The sequence below is a fragment of the Lithobates pipiens genome, unplaced genomic scaffold, assembly GCF_037356315.1.
Source record: "Lithobates pipiens isolate NorthernLeopardFrog02 unplaced genomic scaffold, aLitPip1_a1.2 Scaffold_19, whole genome shotgun sequence".
In the NCBI taxonomy this organism is placed as follows: domain Eukaryota; kingdom Metazoa; phylum Chordata; class Amphibia; order Anura; family Ranidae; genus Lithobates; species Lithobates pipiens.
Window position 1 is genome coordinate 199,207,101 of NW_027507764.1, and position 19,969 is coordinate 199,227,069.

Below are 19,969 nucleotides of genomic sequence, written 5' to 3' on the forward strand. Positions count from 1 at the left end.
GTTTGGGAGCCACGTCGCACGACCGTGCAATTGTCAGTTAAAGCGACGCATTGCCGAATCGCAAAAAGTGGTCTGGTCTTTGACCAGCAAAATGGTCCGGTCTGTAAGTGGTTAAACATGCAGAAGAAGGTGTTCTCAGATGAGACCAAAATGGATCTTTTTGGCCTAAAAGCAAAACGCTATGTGTGGTGGAAAACTAACACTGCACATCACCCTGAACACACCATCCCCACTGTGAAACATGGTGGTGGCAGCATCATGTTGTAGGGATGCTTTTCTTCAGCAGGCATTGGAAAGCTGATCAGAGTTGATGGGAAGATGGATGGAGCCAAATACAGTGCAATCTTAGAAGAAAACCTGTTAGTCTGAAAAAGACTTGAGAATGGTGTGGATGTTACATAGTAGGTGAGGTTAAAAAAAAATAAAAAAATAAAAGACACAAGTCCATCAAGTCCAACCTATGTGTGTGATTATAGGTCAGTATTACATTGTATATCACTGTATGTTGTGGTCGTTCAGGTGCTTAATAGTTTCTTAAACTATCAATGCTCCCCGCTGATACTACCGCCTGTGGAAGAGAATTCCACATTCTTGTCGCTTACAGTAAAGAACCCTCTACGTAGTTTAAAGGTTAAAACTCTTTTCTTCTAATTTGAATGAGTGGCCACGTGTCTTGTTAAACTCCCTTTTGCGAAAAAGTTTTATCCCTATTGTGGGGTCACGAGTACGGTATTTTTAAATTGAAATCATATCCCCTCTCAAGCATCTCTTCTCCAGAGAGAACAAGTTCAATGCTCCTCATAACCAACATCTTCCAGAACCTTTATTAGCTTTGTTGCCTTTCTTTGTACTCACTCCATTTCCAGTACATCCTTCCTGAGGACTGGTGCCCAGAACTGGACAGCATACTCTAGGTTCGGCCGGACCAGAGTCCTGTAGAGCGGTAGAATTATTTTGTCTCTAGAGTGGATACCCTTTTTAATGCATGCCAATATTCTGTTTGTTTTGTTAGAAGCAGCTTGGCCTTGCATGCCATTGCTGAGACTATCTACTAGGACCCCCAGGTCCTTTTCCATCCTATATTCCCCCATGGGGGTTATCCCCACAGTGTATAGGATTGCATTCATATTTTTTCCACCCAAAGGCATTATTTAAAATTTTTGTACATTAAACCTCATTTGCCATGTAGTTGGCTGCCCCTTTAATTTGTTCAGATCTTCTTGCAAGGTTTCCATATCCTGTGGAGAAGTTATTTCCCTGCTTAGCATCGTCCGCAAATACAGATATTGAACTCTTTACCCCATCCTCCAGGTCATTTATGAACAAACTAAATAGGATTGGTCCCAGCACAGAACCCTGGGGGACCCCACTACCCACCACTGACCATTCTGAGTACTCCCCATTTATCATCACCCTCTGAATTCACCCTTGTAGCCAGTTTTCAATCCATCTACTCACCATATGGTCCATGCCAACGGACGTTATTTTGTACAATAAACGTTTATGGGGAACTGTGTCAAATGCTTTTGCAAAATCCAGATACACCACGTCTACGGGCCTTCCTTTATATAGATGGTAACTCACCTCCTCATAGAAGGTTAGATTGGTTTGTCAAGGACGATTCTTCATGAATCTATGCCGAGTAATGCTAATGATACCGTTCTCATTACTAAAAATCATGTATATAGTCCCTTATCCCCTCCAAGAGCTTACATACTATTGATGTTAGGCTAACTGGTCTGCAATTCCCAGGGATGTATTTTGGGCCCTTTTAAAATATTGATGCTACATTTGCTTTTCTCCAATCTGGTACCATTCCAGTCAGTAGACTGTCAGTAAAAATTAGGAACAATGGCCTGGCAATTACTTGACCGAGTTCCCCAAGTACCCTCGGGTGCAAACCATCTGGTCCCGGTGATTTATTAATGTTACGTTTCCCAAGAATAATTTTAATTCTGTCCTCCGTTAACCATGGAGGTGCTTCCTGTGATCTGTCATGAGGATAAACACTGCAGTTTTGGTTACTGAAGCCCCCCAATTGCCTTGGGAAGACTGAGGAGAAGAATAAATTCAATATCTTCACCATCTCCCCATCCTTTGTAACCAGATGTCCTTCCTTATTCTTTATGGGGGCCAATATGTTTACATACTTAAAGAATTTCTTGCCTGAGCTGCAGTCCCGGTGCACCCCTTGATGTTTTGGCCACTATCGTACCTCAGACACCTATTTTGGACAGGGTGATTTTGTCCTTCTACTTCGCATCCTTTTCAGTTTATCCACTTCTACACCCCTCCCCCTTTTTTCCTTCCTTTTTAGAAGCTCCAGCAACTCACTCCAGTGACATTTATTGCTTTGCTTATTTTACCCTTGGGTACTAGTTGGTATTCCTGCAAGAGAGGGGTAGTTCTGCTCGGGTCCACGCCTCCCGATTTCATTCACCCTATCTGAACTTGGTTCAATAACTTTTGGGAATCATGTGCCCCCCGCTGTTTGGGGGTGCGTGGGGGGGGGGGGGGTGGACGCCCGTTGCCGCCCACAGGTTGGTTGATTTGTGGTTTATATGTTTATTATTGTACTTGGTTGGTCTGAAGGGGAATTTACCTATTGTGTACATCAGGTGGTCATCCGGGGGCATGCAGTCACCATGCTGCGAGAGAATGGCGGGCCCGGAGGGGCAGGGGATGATGAAGGTCTGCATGCCTCTGGATGTGCATAGGATGGTCTCTCTGTACTGTTATCCTTATTTTATGGCGGGGTGGGTCATATGGCTAACTTTACAGTTATGTCGTGGAATGCCAGGGGCCTTAACTCTGCCATAAAACGATCCCTTGTGTTAAAATATATACAGCGTCATAGCCCCAAGATATGCATTTTGCAAGAAACACACCTGATTGGTGCTAGAATCCTGGGGTTAAAAAAGGCCTGGGTGGGTGCTCATTATCATGCTTCTTACTCTAACTATGCAAGGGGAGTAAGTGTGTTAGTTCATAGGTCAATGGCATTTCAACCAGTAACGATTGAAAGTGATCCGGATGGATGCCATGTCCTGATACATGCTTTAATTGCTGGCTTCCCCTATGTTATTGTGGGAATCTACTTGCGCCCCCCCCCCCCCGCTGATGTCGCCCTGCTTCATAGGTTGATGCAAATTGTGGTGCAACTTGATGTGAGCAGGGTGCTGCTCATAGGAGATTTTAACCTCGTCATGTAACACTTTGGATAGGCTCCACTCCTCCCCCCAATGTCGAGTTGTCCCACTGGGCCTCCACCTTTAACCTAACCAACCTATGGCGCCATTTCCACCCCTCTGACGCACAGTTCACATCTGTCAACTACATACAGGATGCTGTCCCGGTTGGACATAGCTTTTGCATCCTCTGATATGCTGTGGGAGACGTTCTCTACGGAGATTCCCTCCTGGGGCATCTCGGATCATGCACCGTTGCTGGTCACGATTCAGGTGCCCCCCCCCACCCCCGGGGGTCAGAGGCTGTGGAGACTATCCAAATACTGGATTATGGAGGCGGAGATCCAGGGAGAGATGCCCGGGGAGTTGTGTAATTTTTGGCTGAATAATGAAGCGTCCACTGGTCCCATGAGTACCTGGGATGCGTTTAAAGCCTGGGTGAGGGGTGAATACATTAGAAAAATAGCAAAGAGAAAGAGGGGTGATGTGCAGTCTCTGCGGCAGTTAGAGTACCATGCCCAGGAGCAGGAAAGACTGTATGTCGACAGCCAGAGCTCCGACAGTTATGTTGCCTGGCAATGCACCCTTAGGGAGTTATCGCTGTTACGGGTAGACTTAACTAAAAAATCCATGTGTGCAAGTGCCCAGAGGGTGTTCGAACATGGGGAAAAAAATGGCAGGCTTTTGGCCTGGTTGGCTAAAGGGCAATATGCAACAACTCATATTGGGCGACTGAGGGATACTGATGGCTCCCATTTGACCACCCCCGCTACAATTAGCAATAGATTCCTGCAGTTTACCAGGAACTGTACTCCTCTAGGGTTGACTATACAGTCGCTGACTTATCCAAATACCTGGATCAGGTGGTCTTTCCTACCTTAGACCTGGCCCAACAGACGGCTCTGGACAAGGACATAACGCTGGAAGAAGTGCAGGTGGCCATGGGATGTATGCAGGTGGGCAAGGCCCCTGGCCCAGATGGAATACCAATCGAGTTTTACTCGGTTCACCAAGAACTGTTGGCTCCCAGACTAGGCTCCCTCCTCTCGCAATTCGCTACTCTCGATTCACTCCGACTCTATGACTGGAGTGAATGAGGCGGTGGTGGTGTTGGTGCCCAAACCTGGCAGGGACCCTGAAGAATGTGCCTAGTATAGGCCCATATCACTGTTAAATGCGGACGCTAAGTTGTTGGCAAAAATCCTGGCACTCAGATTGGCCACAGTGATAGAAGACCTGGTCAATCAAGATCAGACAGGGTTCATGCCGGGGAAGGGCACTGATATCAACATACACAGATTCTCTCTTAACCTTGACACGGCTCACGACAATGGGGGCACCAGAGTCATAGCTTCTCTAGACACGGAGAAAGCTTTTGACTCCGTAAAATGGGTCTATCTTTGGGAGGTATTAAAACGATTTGGTTTTGGTCCTAACTTTTTAAAAATGGCTGGGTCCTGCGGAGGGGCACAAGGCAGGGATGCCCGTTATCACCTAGCCTCTTTGCGCTGGCTCTCGAGCCATTGGCTATATTGATCCGGGAGTCCGGTGCAATTCAGGGACTCGAGGTTGGCCTTCTGGAGGAGAAAATCTCGCTATATGCGGATGATGCATTACTATATTTACATGATGCTGGAACATCGTTACAAGCGGCATTGGAGATCTTTAATGAATTTGGGAGGTATTTGGGGATCCAAATCAATTGGTCGAAGTCCATCATATTCCCGCTAGATCCCCAGGCCCGAGCAATGCAGTCATTGTCTCCCCTGCTATGGTTAGAGGAGTTTAAATACCTGGGAGTTGTGGTGACAAAGGACCTCCGGGCCTTTGGACGCCTCAATCTTCAGCCCATAGTTAGGAAACTTAAAGAACACTGCTCTAGATGGAAAGACCTTCCACTTTCTTTAATAGGATGGATTAATGTCCTGAAAATGCTATACCTGCCGAATTCAACATGTTCCGCAACTGCCCTGTGTGGCTTCCTGGCTCCTTTTTTAAGAAGCTGGAGGGTTACATTGGCTCGTTCCTATGGCAGTGATCATCCCCCAGGCTGGCCAGGTCAACTCTGCAACTCCCGGTTCGGTGTGGGGGACTGGCACTGCCCAACCTGCAGATCAATTACTGGGCAGCAATGCTAGGTTCAATGATGATTTGAGCAGTCTAGAGCAAATGCGGCTACCTGCCTTGAGGCTGCTATCCTAGGCGCTCTGATGGAGCTTGGTAATTTAGTATATAGGAGGACCCACTGCCTACCTTTCACTTCGGTTCCCACTAAAATGACTCTTAGAGTATGGGCAGTAGCCAGGAAGAGATTCCTGCACCTGGACCAACATTCACCCTTTACCCAGTTATGGGGAAACCCATCTCTTGCTCATTTCAGGACAATACTGGACCCGCAGTTATGGGCCCGGTGTGGCATTAAGGTTCTCAAGGACATTATTCACGCTGGTACACTGCTTTCTTTCCAGGGCTTAGCGGGGAAATATGGACTCTCCAGCAGAATGCTTTTTAGGTATTACCAATTGAGGCATGCTGCCAGGGCCCAATTCCCTAGACCCATAATTCTACAAACGGACCTCATTTAGTCAACCCTAGCTCAAGAAACCCTCAAGAAAACCCTCACTACCATGTATCAAGCACTGCTGGGGGTAGACTCACCCAGGATGAACACTCTCTGGGAAAAGTGGCACGCTGACATCCCAAGTCTTGATAGGAAAACCTGGGAGGATTGTTTTGAGGACGGGGGGCTAGACTGATGGTATCCTCGAGAGATAAACTGATATATACTAAATTTCTGCATCAGGTATATTATACACCGCAGAGGCTGCACAGAATTTACCCCCACAGGTCACCGGACTGCCCCAGATGTCGATCCTCTGATAGCACGTACCTGCATCTGTTTTGGACTTGCCCCCCCATTGTGCGCTTTTGGTCTGCAGTTTTTGAATGCATCAATATCCACCTTCAACTAACATTACCTATGTCATCCGAGTTGGCTCTCCTAGGTATTCATGAGGATCACCAAAGACCCAGGTATACCAAGTTGTTGATCTCATTCCTGGTATTTTATGCCAAGAAGGAAATCGTTAAGAATTGGGTGTCGTCCTCTCCCCCCAAAGTAGAATCCTGGGACTCCACTATCAATGCAGTACTTCCCTTATATAAGATGACATACACGGCCAGAGGATGCCCACAGAAATTTTTGTTGGTAATCGGTAGATCCAGTAACACTTTAGTTCTAGTTGGTGAGTCTACCATCTGAACCATGAAATTGTCCTGCAAGACATTTAGGAACTGGCGAGCCCTAGACAAATGCATGGTTCCCGCTGCCCAGTGTATGTTTGTATAAATAAAATCCCCCATTATGACAACATTTCCCATCCTTGCTGCTAATCCAAATTGTGATGGGAGATCCGCCTCCCCCTCCTTCCTTAGGTTAGGGGGGCCTATAGCATACTCCCAGTATTATTTTACCTTAGCTTTATCCCTTTGGAGCTCTACCCATAAGGATTCCACCTCCTCCCTAGCTCCCTTAGTGATTTCATCTCACACATTCACTTGTACATTATTCTTGATATATAGCCCCCATTTTTACCCTCTCTATCCCTGCTATAAAGTGTATACCCTTGAATGGTTGCCAGCCAATCATGAGAGCTGTTGAACCAGGTCTCTGAAATTCCCACAAAATCAAAATCCTCCCCGTACAACAGAATCTCTAGTTCACCCATCTTGTTCACCTTCCAGCAGGACAACAACCCTAAACATACAGCCAGAGATACCAATGGAATGGTTTAGATCAAAGCATATTCATGTGTTAGAACAGCCCAACCTAAATACAACTGAGAATCTGCGACAAGACTTGAAAATTGCTATTCACAGACTCTCCATCCAATCTGACAGAGCTTGAGCTATTTTGCAAAGGAGAATGGGCAAAAATGTCACTCTCTAGATGTGCAAAGCTGGCAGAGACACCCCAAAAAAGTCTTGCAGCTGTAATTGCAGCAAAAGGTGATTCTACAGAGTATTGACAGGGGGGCTGAATACAAAAGCATGCCACACAAAATGTGAAGCATTTCAAGGGGTATGAATACTTTTTAAAGGCACTGTATTAAACTTTACTAGGGATGATTAAACCATGTTGTCTGATCTTCACCTATGTCAAGTTTTAAATAACAAGCAATATTTTACTCTGTCCTACCCTTTTTGAACAAATTGATAAGTAAGGGTCAGTGGTGGAGAAAGTAAACATCTAACCTAAAGACATTAAATGCCTTATGAGTGGGTAAGCTACAAAAGGTAAGTTCAGGGGCAAACTGTATGATCCTCAGCAGGCTGGTAAAGCAGCCCAGATGTATTTTCGTTTAGGTCTCTTGCAGCCATTAGAGAGAACTGAAAACGTTTTTTCCCTTAATGAAAACAATACATTAAGGTAAAAGACAGTAAAATTATATATTATATATATATATATATATATATATATATATATATATATATATATATATATATATATATATATATATATATATATATTATATACACATACATACAAATATAATGCCAGCAAGAGATCCAGGCTTATATCACTTTGGATGAACTGAAGGAGAACTGTAGATGCCCCAGCTTGCCTACCATGTTGCCCTTTTGATACTTAATACCTAGCTTGTATGTCAGCAGCTGAATTTTGAAATGCTCACCATAAAAATAAAAAAATAAAAAAAAATCTGGAACATTGATACATTGCAAACAGAATCAACATGCAATGTTCAGCTTAAGTGAAGAACATTGGTAAATATACATATGAGCCATTACAGACATATTATAACAATACCTTAATTAATCCTGGCGGAGGTTTCTCATAGCTAAAAAAAAATAAAAATAAAATAAGACAGAGGGAAATCATGTTTTTAAAACGTGACCAACTACATAATGCAGTGATAGTAAACCAATAAATGTAAGTATTTTTAAGTGTTCGTCTAGTAAAATCTGAAATTTCTGGTCTAAGTAGATGCCACAACAGCATCGCCAAAATCTTCTATGTTTTAGAGCTGAGTTTCTCAAACCTGTCCTAGTGTCCCACCAACAGTTCACTGTTCAAGTTGATCATCTGCATTGCTAAAGATTACTTTACCTATGAATAGATGGAGTTATCTGCAACATATGCCCCACTGGTAGGACTTGAGGAATGATATGGCACACTATATCAAAGAAATTGGAGGTACAATCTCTGCATCAAAAGTTCCTGTGCCACCTGCCATGGTAAGAAGGTATTGCCTTTGCCTGTTAAATATTGGTAGACTCCCACATAGGGAACCAGAGCTGGGCCTTGCTAAGATCGCTCTAACAGAATCCATGAGAGGTACATGGAGTGAAAGAATCATTCCAATTGCTGTTATTTACCTTTTTGGGCAGTCTCAGCCTTTATAATATTAGAAAGATTGGAAATCTATAATATGTTTAAATAGTTTTGATATCATAAAAATATGCATGACAACCCCCTCCCCTTTTTTTTTTTTTTATTTTTTTTTTATTTTTTTTACCAAAAACATGAAGAATACGTATCGGCCTAAACTGAGGAAAAAAAGGTTTTTATATATATTTTTTGGGGATATTTATTATAGCAAAAAGTAAGTTTTTCAAAATTGACGCTCTATTTTCGTTTATGGTGCACTCTTTTCAAAAAGTGACAGCTGGTACAGGGAACTTTTCCTCGTACTGCTGTCACAGGGAGAGAGGGGATTGGCGAGTGGTTGCAACTGTGGGAACACGTTCTACCAACTAACCCACAAGAGAAGTATAGCTAAAAAAAACTTTGGCTATTCTTCTCTTTCAAACTCTATTTAAAGCCAAAATGTTTTTGTAATTTTTGATAGAATGGGAAAGGGTTAGAACATCTGTCAGGATTTATATTAATCTGTGTTCCTGATGGTGAGCTTTCACCTATATTGTCAGAGGGATCATCGTAAAAAGTGATGCAAAACACACATTTTGAGTTGTCACTGGAACACAAATAGTGGGGTCACTTCCAATGATTAAGAGGGGATTTCCCTTACTTCCCTTCCTTCACAAAAAAAATGTAACTTTATATATAAAGTCAAGTACTTACAAAATCTCAACATGTTTGATCTTCTGAATTTCCTGTGTGTTAGGATTACTACTACTGCTGCTGCTCCTCCTCCTCCTTTTCCTGTCACTATGGTCCTTTTCATGATGATGGCTGCTACTGCAGCTCTCTGGACTTTGAGCATCATCCTCCTCTCTCTTGCGACTCCTGTGAGTGTTATGGGACTTTTCTTCTCTTCTATAGGACATTTCTGGATTTCTGAGACACACCTCTGTGTTAAATTCGTAAAGAAAAAGCAACCAATTAGAAATGCAACACAAAACACTAGTATAAGATGATCTTCAGATTTGAAATACAAAAATAAAGGTGCACCTGTTTGTTGTACGGAGCAGAATTTGGACACCCCATAACACTTTTGATGTTATTTCAATAGCAGTATAGCTGTGCGTGTTTGTAATTATATATTCTCTTCATACTTACCTGTAAAATCCTTTCCTTTGAATACATCACAGTACACAGAGTTAGGATATTATTCATTACTCACTGAATCCTCAAAAGAAGGGAGGGACCTCTGTGTGCCTGATGTATTCAAAGAAAAGGATTTTATAGGAAAGTATGACAAAAAAAAATCCTATTTTCTTTATCATACACTTATCACTGGACACTGAGTGAGGCTATTATTCATTACTTACTGGGATATCCCAGAGCAATAGCCTTGAGGAGAGGGAGACACCTTGCCAAACAAAAATAGCCAGACTTTAAACCACAGCCTGTAATACACTACGGCCAAAAGCCGAATCTTCTGCTGCTCTAACATCTACCTGATATAAATCTTGTGAACGGATGCAATGAAGACCAGGTAGCAGCCTTACAAATCTGAGCCACAGATACCTGATGGTGAAAAGCCCAGGAGGGTGATACACCCCTGGTGGAATGAGCTCTCACCCTAAAGGGAGCAGTGTTACGTTTCAGACCATAGGCCTGAATGACCAACTGGTGGACCCAATTGCCAATGGAAGCTGCCTGCCCCTTCTTGGATCCTTCTGGTAAAACAAAAAAAGTCTGAGCCTAGGATCTCCGTAGATCTGGACAAATAAACACTGACTGCCCGGACGACGTCCAAGGAATGCAGTCGTCTCTTCCGCAGAATGAGGCCGAGAGAAAAAAAAGGCAGGCAAAACAATGTCCTGATTTAAATGAAAGGCTGATACCACCTTTGGCAAGAAGAACGGAATAGGATGCAACACCACCTTGGTGTGGAATTAAGTATGGTTTCCTAAATGAAAGGGCCAATTCCGACGCCCTTCCAGCTGAGGAGATGGCCATTAGGAAGGCTAGCTTGCATGACAGCAAGACTAATGGAATTTCCTTGATAGGCTCAAATGGTTGTTTCTGTAACACAGACAGCACCAAATTTAAAGTGGTTGTATACTCAAATTTTTAACTTTTACCTACAGGAAAGCCTATAATAAGGCTTACCTGTAGGTAAAAAAAAATATCTCCTAAACCTGTACGGTTTAGGAGATATTCCCCTCGGTATGCGCCGCTGACTGAAGCGGCGCATGCGCACAAGGGGATTCTCGGCCTGAAAATCCGTCAGTGGCCGACCGGCCGGAATGAAATCTCCCGCGCGCATGCGCTTGAGTGACGATATCGCGGCTCCGGCCACTCAGCGCCGAATCCGCGATACCCGGAAGAAACGCCGAGGGAGCATGTCAGCTCCCTCGGCGTGGATCGGGCCAGATGTCGGGGCCTCGTTCTAAGGTAAGTATTTCATAATGAGCTAGTATGCGGTGCATACTAGCTCATTATGCCTTTTGCTTTGCAGGTTTAAAAAAAATAAAATAAAAAATTTGCGGGTTTACTACCGCTTTAAGTCCCAAGGACACATAGGTGACCTAATAGGTGGAAGAAAACGAGTTATACCCTGCATAAAGGTTCAGACCAGCGAATGGGAGGCTAAAGGCCTTTGGAAGAATACTGACAGGGCTGAAATCTTACCTTGTACTCAAAGCCAATCTGATTTCCACAGCCGACTGTAGAAAAGAGAATTCTCCCAATCACATATTCCCGTGGATGCCATTTTGTGGCTTCACCCTAAGCAATACAAGTCTTCCAGACCTTATGATAGACAGTACATCGGGGTGGCATGGAAGCGGCCATGGCCCATCTATTGCCAATCTCACAATCTACAGGAACTGGGGCCTTCTGGGCCAGGCTGGTGCCACCAGAATGACTGGAGCCCCCGCTCTCCGAATTCTGCTCAACAAATGTAGAAGGGGGGGGGACATAAACCAGGAAGTACTCACTCCATGGAACTACCAGAGCATACCAATTGCCAGGGGATCCCTTGTTCAGGACACAGATTGATGTAGCTCGTTTTTGAACCTGGAAGCTGAAAGACTGACATCTGACCATCCCCAACGCTAGAAAATTTCCTGGAACACCCTCAGGTGTAGTGACCATTTCCCCGGGCAGATCTTCTGGCGGCTGAGATAATCTGCCTTCCAGTTATCTACCCTCAGGATATGGACCGCCGATAGAATCAGCACATCTCCCTCTGCCCAGGCTAGTATGTGGTTCACCTCCTTCTGAGCTGAATGACCGCCCTGGTGGTTTATATAGGCCACTGCAGTGGCATTGTCGGACTGAACCCTGATAGAGCAGTCCTGAAGCTCCACCGTCCAGAACCATAGGGCCAGACGTACTGCACTCAACTCCAGGATGTTGATGGGCAGGCTCTGTTCTGCCCTTGACCATCTCCCCTGAGCTGTGAGCCACTCTAGTGTCTCTCTCCAGCCCAAGAGACTCATCTGTGATCAGTACTCCCCAACACACCAAGAGGAAGGATCTTCCATTTCGCAGGTTCTGATCCTCCAACCACAAGCTTGGGCTTAAGCACGCCCGAGGAGATAGGAACATGGGGTAATCCAGGGCTTACCCTCTCCTATTCTGACAAGATGTCTTGTTGTATAAGCCTGGAATGGAACTGGGCATAGGGCACTGCCTCGAAGGAGGACACCATCCTTCCTAGAATACTCATACAGAGCCAAAATGGAGGGTTGTCTGTGCCCTTTATCTGCCGCACCTGATCGTTCAGGGCACAGATCCTTATGGGTGTCAAAAATACTCTTGCCTGGACCGTTTCTAGGATCAGACCTAAATACTTCAGACTTTGAGCTGGTCTCAAGGCTGACTTAGAAAGATTGGGCTAGGACATAAATAAAAACTACCACACTGTGCAGGCTATACTCTGTTCTAGAGCCTGTAGCGAGTGATCTCCGAGCACCCAGATTCCCTGGGCCCTTAAAATACCCAACACTGGTGCTAGGACCTTTGTGAACACCCGGGGTGCTGTGGAAGAGCCCTTCATTTAAGAACCGTTTTTGGTACTAAACACCTGGAGGTCAGAGAGCTCAAACATGCCCATCCACCTTGCAGACACCAGTAAAAAAAACTGAAGTACTTCCTGTATGGGAGGGGCTATATAGGGGCAGACTTCCTGTCTAAGACTTTGTCTACCAGTGTCCATTCACTTAGAGATGGTGTATGACCCAGTAGGTAAGGATTATTAACCTAACTCTGTGTCCCGTAATGTAGGATAATGAAATTATATAAAATATATGCTGTACTTTAGCAGATGGGTGGGGCTATGGCACATTTTCACACACAGCAAACAGCATGGTGCTGAAGCACCATGCAGCCTGGCGCAGGGCGATTAAAAAAAAAAAAAAAGGTCAGGGACTTCTTTAACCACTTAAACCCTGGACCATTTTGCAGGCCAAAGACCAGAGCACTTTTTGCGATTCGGCACTGCGTCGCTTTAACTAACAATTGCAAGTGCGACGTGGCTCCCAAACAAAATTGACGTTCTTTTTTTTCCCCACATATGGACAACATAAAAAAAAACGTTTTCTTCAATTTAGGCCAATACGTATTCTACATATTTTTGGTAAAAAAATAAATAAAATAAAAAACGCAATAAGCGATTATTGGTTTGCTCAAAAGTTATAGCGTTTACAAAATAGGGGATAGTTTTATAGCATTTTGATTAATTTTTTTTTTTTTTAAATGGCGGCGATTTTTATTGTGACTGCGGCATTGGACATTTTTGGGACCATTGTCATTTATACAGCAATCAGTGCTAAACAAATGCACTGATTCCTGTGTAAATGACACTGACAGTGAAGGGGTTAACCACTAGGTGGCAGTGTAGAGGTTAAGTGAGCCCTGGGGAGTGTTTCTAACTGGGGGGGCGTGGCTGTGTATGACACGTCTCTGATCTCTGCTCCGATCACTGGGAGCAGAGATCAGCGACATTGTCACTAGGCGTAACGGGGAGATGCTTGTTAACATTAGCATCTCCCCATTCTTCCTGCCCGTGAGACAATCGCGGGTATCCCCACGGTGATCGAGTCCGTGGGACCCGCAATCGGACTCACGGAGGACCCGACTGATGCTCACATGGCACGGCGGCAAATTTAAAGGGATGTACCTGTCGCACATTTACCTGTCCGTGCCATTCTGCCGAATGCGCAAATGGGCATGCTGATATGAACCGCACCTCATATCGCAGTTCCCACCTTCACATCAAATTCCCTTTTGCGCATTATTTTCCTCAGTTCCCCCCCATTACTGTCCTCAGCCACCACTCATAACTGTCCCCAGCCCCCCCACCATGACTGTCTTTGTCACCCGATTACAGTCCTCAGTTCCCCTCTTACTGTTCTCAGCCCCCCATTACTGTCTTAAGCAGCCTTTCTTCACATTGCCCCCCTCCCCCGTCTACCTTAACCACCTTCAGACCGGACCATTTTGCTGGTAAATGACCAGAGGTCTTTTTACAATTTGGCACTGCGCTGCTTTAACTGGTAATTGCGCGGTCATGCAATGTTGTACCCAAACAAAATTTGCGTCCTTTTCTTCCCACAAATAGAGCTTTCTTTTGATGGTATTTGATTGCCTCTGTGATTTTTATTTTTTGCAATATAAACGTAAAAAGACCGCAAATTTTGAAAAAAAATGATATTTTCTACTTTTTGTTATTAGAAAAATTCAATAAACTCAATTTTAGTCATACATTTAGGCCAAAATGTATTCAGCCACATGTCTTTGGTAAAAAAAAAGTCAATAATTGTATATTTATTGGTTTGTGCAAAAGTTGTCACATCTACAAACTAAGGTACGTTTTCTGGAATTTACGCAGCTTTTAGTTTACGACTGCCTATCTCATTTCTTGAGGTGCTAAAATGGCAGGGCAGTACAAAACCCCCCCAAATGACCCCATTTTGGAAAGTAGACACCCTAAGGAAATTGATAAGTGGCATGTTGAGCCCATTGAATATTTAATTTTTTTGCCTCAAGCGATTGAATAATGACAAAAAATAATTTTTTTTTATTTTTTTTTACACAAAGTTGTCACTAAATGATATATTGCTCACACATGCTATGGGCATATGTGAAATGACACCCCAAAATAAATTCTGCTGCTTCTCCTGAGTACGGGGATACCACATATGTGGGACTTTTTGGGAGCCTAGCCACGTACGGGGCCCCGAAAACCAAGCACCGCCTTCAGGCTTTCTAAGGGCGTTACAGTTTTGAAGGCCATAAAATGCCAAGATGGCACAAACCCCCCCCCCCCAAATGACCCCATTTTGGAAAGTAGACACCCCTAAATTTAGGGGTACACTAGTGAGACTAGGTAATAAATGGCGGGTGCCCTGAAACTATAAAAAAAATAACTAACCAACCAGCGTCACCTGTAACAGTTATATGGTGATCACTGGTGAAAGAGTTAACTAGGGGGCAATCAGGGGGCTTTATGCGGTAGTATATGGGGGTCCCTGGCGCTATAAAAAGCTGCGGCGAACCTAAATACCTACCTGCCTAACTAGCGTCACCTGTGACACTAATACAGTGATCAGAAAAACGATCGCTTATTAGGCTGGGTTCACACTGGAGCGATGCGGGAACGCCACGAATCCGCGGCGGGTTCCCGCATCACATGCCTCCCGGCGGCAGTTCACACTGCCCTATGCGAACTGCTGGGAGTGTCAGTGAAATGTTAATGACACCCCCAGATCAGTTCGCATATCGCAGTGCGATCTGCAAACTCGGATCGCATGGTGTGAACACCCATGCGATCCGATTCTGCTGCGGACCAAAAAAAGGGTCCCGTGCGAGTTTGCGGCGGGTGCGACACGAATTTAGCCATACTATCTGTATGGCTGAACTCGAATCGCACAGAGATCTGCAGTGCAAATCACATCCGTGCGGTGCGAATCACATCCGTTCTCATAAACCGCTGCAATGTGAACCCAGCCTTAGTGACACTGGCGACGGGGGGTGATCACGGGGTTAAACCTTTATTGGGGGGGTTAGGGGGGCACCTTAGAACTAAAGGGGGCTAACCCTAACTGCCCTAACAGTTATTACAGTCACAAATGACACCCGCCGGGTGATCAGGGGGTTAAACCTTTATTAGGTAATAAATGGCGGGTGCCCTGAAACTATAAAAAAATAACTAACCAACCAGCGTCACCTGTAACAGTTATATGGTGATCACTGGTGAAAGGGTTAACTAGGGGGCAATCAGGGGGCTTTATGCGGTAGTATATGGGGGTCCCTGGCGCTATAAAAAGCTGCGGCGAACCTAAATACCTAACTAGCGTCACCTGTGACACTAATACAGCGATCAGAAAAACGATCGCTTATTAGGCTGGGTTCACACTGGAGCGATGCGGGAACGCCATGAATCCGCGGCGGGTTCCCGCATCGCATGCCTCCCGGCGGCAGTTCACACTGCCCTATGCGAACTGCTGGGAGTGTCAGTGAAATGTTAATGACACCCCCAGATCAGTTCGCATATCGCAGTGCGATCTGCAAACTCGGATCGCATGGTGTGAACACCCATGCGATCCGATTCTGCTGCGGGCCAAAAAAAGGGTCCCGTGCGAATTTGCGGCGGGTGCGACACGAATTCAGCCATACTATCTGTATGGCTGAACTCGAATCGCACAGAGATCGGATGTGATTTGCACTGCAGTGCGGTGCGAATCACATTCGTTCTCATAAACCGCTGCAATGTGAACCCAGCCTTAGTGACACTGCCGACGGGGGGTGATCACGGGGTTAAACCTTTATTGGGGGGGTTAGGGGGGCACATTAGAACTAAAGGGGGCTAACCCTAACTGCCCTAACAGTTATTACAGTCACAAATGACACCAATGCAAAAAAAAAAAAAAAAGCAATTGGTGTCACTGTGACTGGGGGGGCAGGGGTAATTGGGGGGTGATCGGGGGGTAAAGGGGGGGTGTGAGTGTGCCTGGCATGTTCTACTGTGTAGTGTAGTGCTTGTGCAACTCACCGATGCTCTCTCCTCGGTGCCGGAACGAAAAATACCGACACGGAGGAGAGAATACATCACTTCCTCTCCTGTGTTTACATTACAGGAGAGGAAGTGATGTCACAGGACATTTTCATTCGTCGGGAGCGATCGCGAGGGGGTGGCCATGAATGAATGGCCGTCCCCTCGTCCGGGATCGCTCCCGAACGAATACCGACCGCCGCAGGCACCGGGCGGGGGCCCGATCGGGCCCCCGACCGGCGGGCAGGCAAGGACGTACATCTAAGCCCTTATGCCTGCCCGTGCCATTCTGTCGACGTACATCGTCGTGCGGCGGTCGGCAAGTGGTTAAACAGACAGGGTAGAGAGCAGGAGGCACAGCAGGTCTGGATAGAGGGCTGGAGCTGCAAGCTGGTGACTGGTTGCCAGGACCAACCTAGCAAACAATCACCTTCCTGATAACTTGAGAAACAAACCTTTCATCCAGAATAGGGATGAGCACACCCCCCTCCCCCCCCCCGATTCGGTTTGTACCAGAACCTGCGAACGGACCGAAAATTTGTGCAAACTTTAGAACTCCATTAAAGCCTATGGGACTCGAACGTTCAAAATCAAAAGTGCTAAATTTAAAGGCTAATATGCAAGTTATTGTCCTGAAAAGGGTTTGGGGACCCAGCTATTGCCCCATGGGACATGTATCAATGCAAAAAAAAGTTTTAAAAACTGACGTTTTTTCGGGAGCACCGATTTTAATGGCGCTTAAAGCAAAAAAAAAAAAAAGTGAAATATTAATTTAAATATCATGCCTGGTCTCTATAGCATGCCTGTGAAGTGGCACGGGTTTCCCGTGTTTAGAACAGTCCCTGCACAAAATGACATTTCTAATGTAAAAAAAGTCATTTAAAACTGCTTGCGGTTTCAATGTAATGTCTGGTCCCGGCAATATGGATGAAAATCACTGAGAAAAATGGCATAGGTAGCGCCCCCCCGATTACCAGCCCCTTTGAGTCTTGTACGGATATTAAGGAGAACCCCGTACCCAAATAAAAAAATGGAAAGGCGTGGGACCTCCAGGCCCTATATACTCAGAACAGCAGTACACAGGAGGTACAAACAAGACAGGGACTGCGTAGGTTTGTTGTTAGGTAGAATTTGTTTGTAATTTTGAACTGGTACATTTTTAAAGTGTAGCTCCAGTCAAAAAATCTATTTTTAAGCTTTTTGGAAGGGTCAGCACCCCTGTAACATTTTTTTTTCATCTCACTTCCTGTTGTCTCCTTCAGTTTGCAAGTAGGAGACTTTTGTAAGTTGGATGTTTGAAAGTAGAGGCCTGTCCTATATGCTCTGCTGAAATTTGGGCCTAAGGTGGTGTTGCCACAACACTGTAAGCCCTCGAAGTGACTCTTGTTGGGCGCTGGAACACCCTGCTGTGAACTATTATATCAAGAATTGTAATTACATGCCATTGTTGAACAGGGGCAGAAAAATTGGGCCTTAGGCACTGGTGCCACAACACTGCAACACCTCACAGAAACTCTAGTTTGAGCACAGGAATGAGCCTTGCTGCAAAGTATTGCATCAAAAATTGTAATTACACGCCCCTGTTAAACAGGGGCTGAAAAATTGGGCCTTAGCCACTGGTGGCGGCGCCCAGAACCAAAAATGTTCTTCCAAGCTATCAGCAGGATCATTGAGGAGGAAGAGGTTAGTCAGTCAGCATAGGCAGTCTTGAAGGGATGTGACATTTCAAAAAAAAAAATTATTAGGTTACATCAGCTTCAGGTGCTTGGTAGCTGGTAGTGATCCAAGACGGATTCATCTTTATGAAGGTCAGGTCAATCAACCGAGTCGGTGGACAATCGCACCCTGTGATTGGTTGCAAAGCCTCCAGCAGCACTGAATGTGCGTTCCAAAAGAACGCTGGATGCAGGACAGGCCAGTAGCTCAATTGTATACTATGCAAGCTCTGGCCAGTGATCCATCCTCAAGACCCAGTAACCTAGACGATTTTCAGTGGGAAAGGTGTCCAAGTCTGATCTTGCCCCTAGGTATTCCTGCACCATGTAAATCAGACGCTGGCGATGGTTGCTGGAACCGATCATACCTTGGGTCTGTGGACTAAAAAAATTGTCTGAACTCATCGGTCAGATGGCCACCTTCTCCACCGTTTCTTCTGTGACTGACCAAAGCCTCAGCAGCACGTTGTCCAGGACCAGGAGTTTGTAACCTCCCAGTCTCTGGGAACGTGTTACACAGACCTTTCTGCAAGACCTCCCGAAGAGGTCTCATCCTCTGCTCCCTCTGCGATGGCAAGATAAGGTCCGCAACCTTACCCTTGTACCGTGGATCAAGGAGAGTTGCCAGCCAGTAGTGATCCATCTCCTTGATCCACTGAATACGAGGATCCTTCCACAGGCTTTGCAGGATCGGGGAGGCCATGCAGCGTAGGTTCGCTGAGGCATTCGGTCCGGAGTCCTCAGGGTCACGAAGGACGACATGATCCGCAGCCACCTTCCCCCAAGCACGTGCAAGTCTATGGGTTTCTTGGGACTGTAAATCATCCCTAAAAGATTGCTGCTGATGCCGAGTGCCAGGCTCTACCTCCATGCTGACAAAATCCTCCTCCTCCTGTGCGATCAGCGGGACAGCAGGAACACTGTCTGGATAAAGGGGGCCTTAAAAGGCAAGGAAGTTCTCCTCTTCCTGCCTCTGTTCTGCCTCAAGTGTCCTGTCCATTATTCCATGCAGCATGTGCTCCAACAGGTGGACAAGAGGTACAGTGTCACTGATGCATGCACCGTCACTGCTCACCATCCTCATGGCCTCCTCAAATGGTGACAGGACAGTGCATGCATCCCTGACCATGGCCCACTGGCGTGGGGAAAAAAAAAATAAGCTCCCCTGACCCTCTCCTGGTGCCATAGTCGCACAGGTACTCATTGATGGCCCTCTGCTGCGTGTGCTGCCGCTGCAGCATGGCCAACGCTGAGTTCCACCTGGTGGACATGTCACAGATTAGTCGATTCTTGGTCAGGTTCAATTCCCTTTGGAGCTCAGCCAGCCGAGCACTGGCATTATATGACTGGCGGAAATGCACACAGACTTTCCTGGCCTGCTTCAGGACATCGTGTAAGCCCGGGTACCTGCCAAAGAACCACTGCACTACCAAGTTAAGGAAGTGAGTCACATAGGGCACATGGGTCAGTTGTCCCTGTCGCAGGGCGGAGAGGAGGTTGGTGCCATTGTTGCAAACCACCATTCCTGGCTTAAGCTGGCGGGCGTCAACCGCCTCTCAGCCTGCCCCTGCAGAGCTGACAAAATATCTGCCCCAGTGTGGCCCCTATCCCCCAAGCACACCAGCGCAAGCACTGC

The 19,969-nt window shown here is 45.8% G+C and overlaps 1 protein-coding gene across 1 annotated transcript in view; it reads right to left on the minus strand.

The window, feature by feature from the left end:
• The window catches only part of RP9 (RP9 pre-mRNA splicing factor), a gene marked incomplete in the record, with an annotated part of 32,717 nt that overhangs the window by 8,800 nt on the left and 3,948 nt on the right, over nucleotides 1–19,969 (minus strand). Inside the window, 2 exon segments of the mRNA XM_077491614.1 lie at nucleotides 8,017–8,047; nucleotides 9,292–9,520. Of these exon segments, the coding sequence (XP_077347740.1) occupies nucleotides 8,017–8,047; nucleotides 9,292–9,497 (237 nt within the window).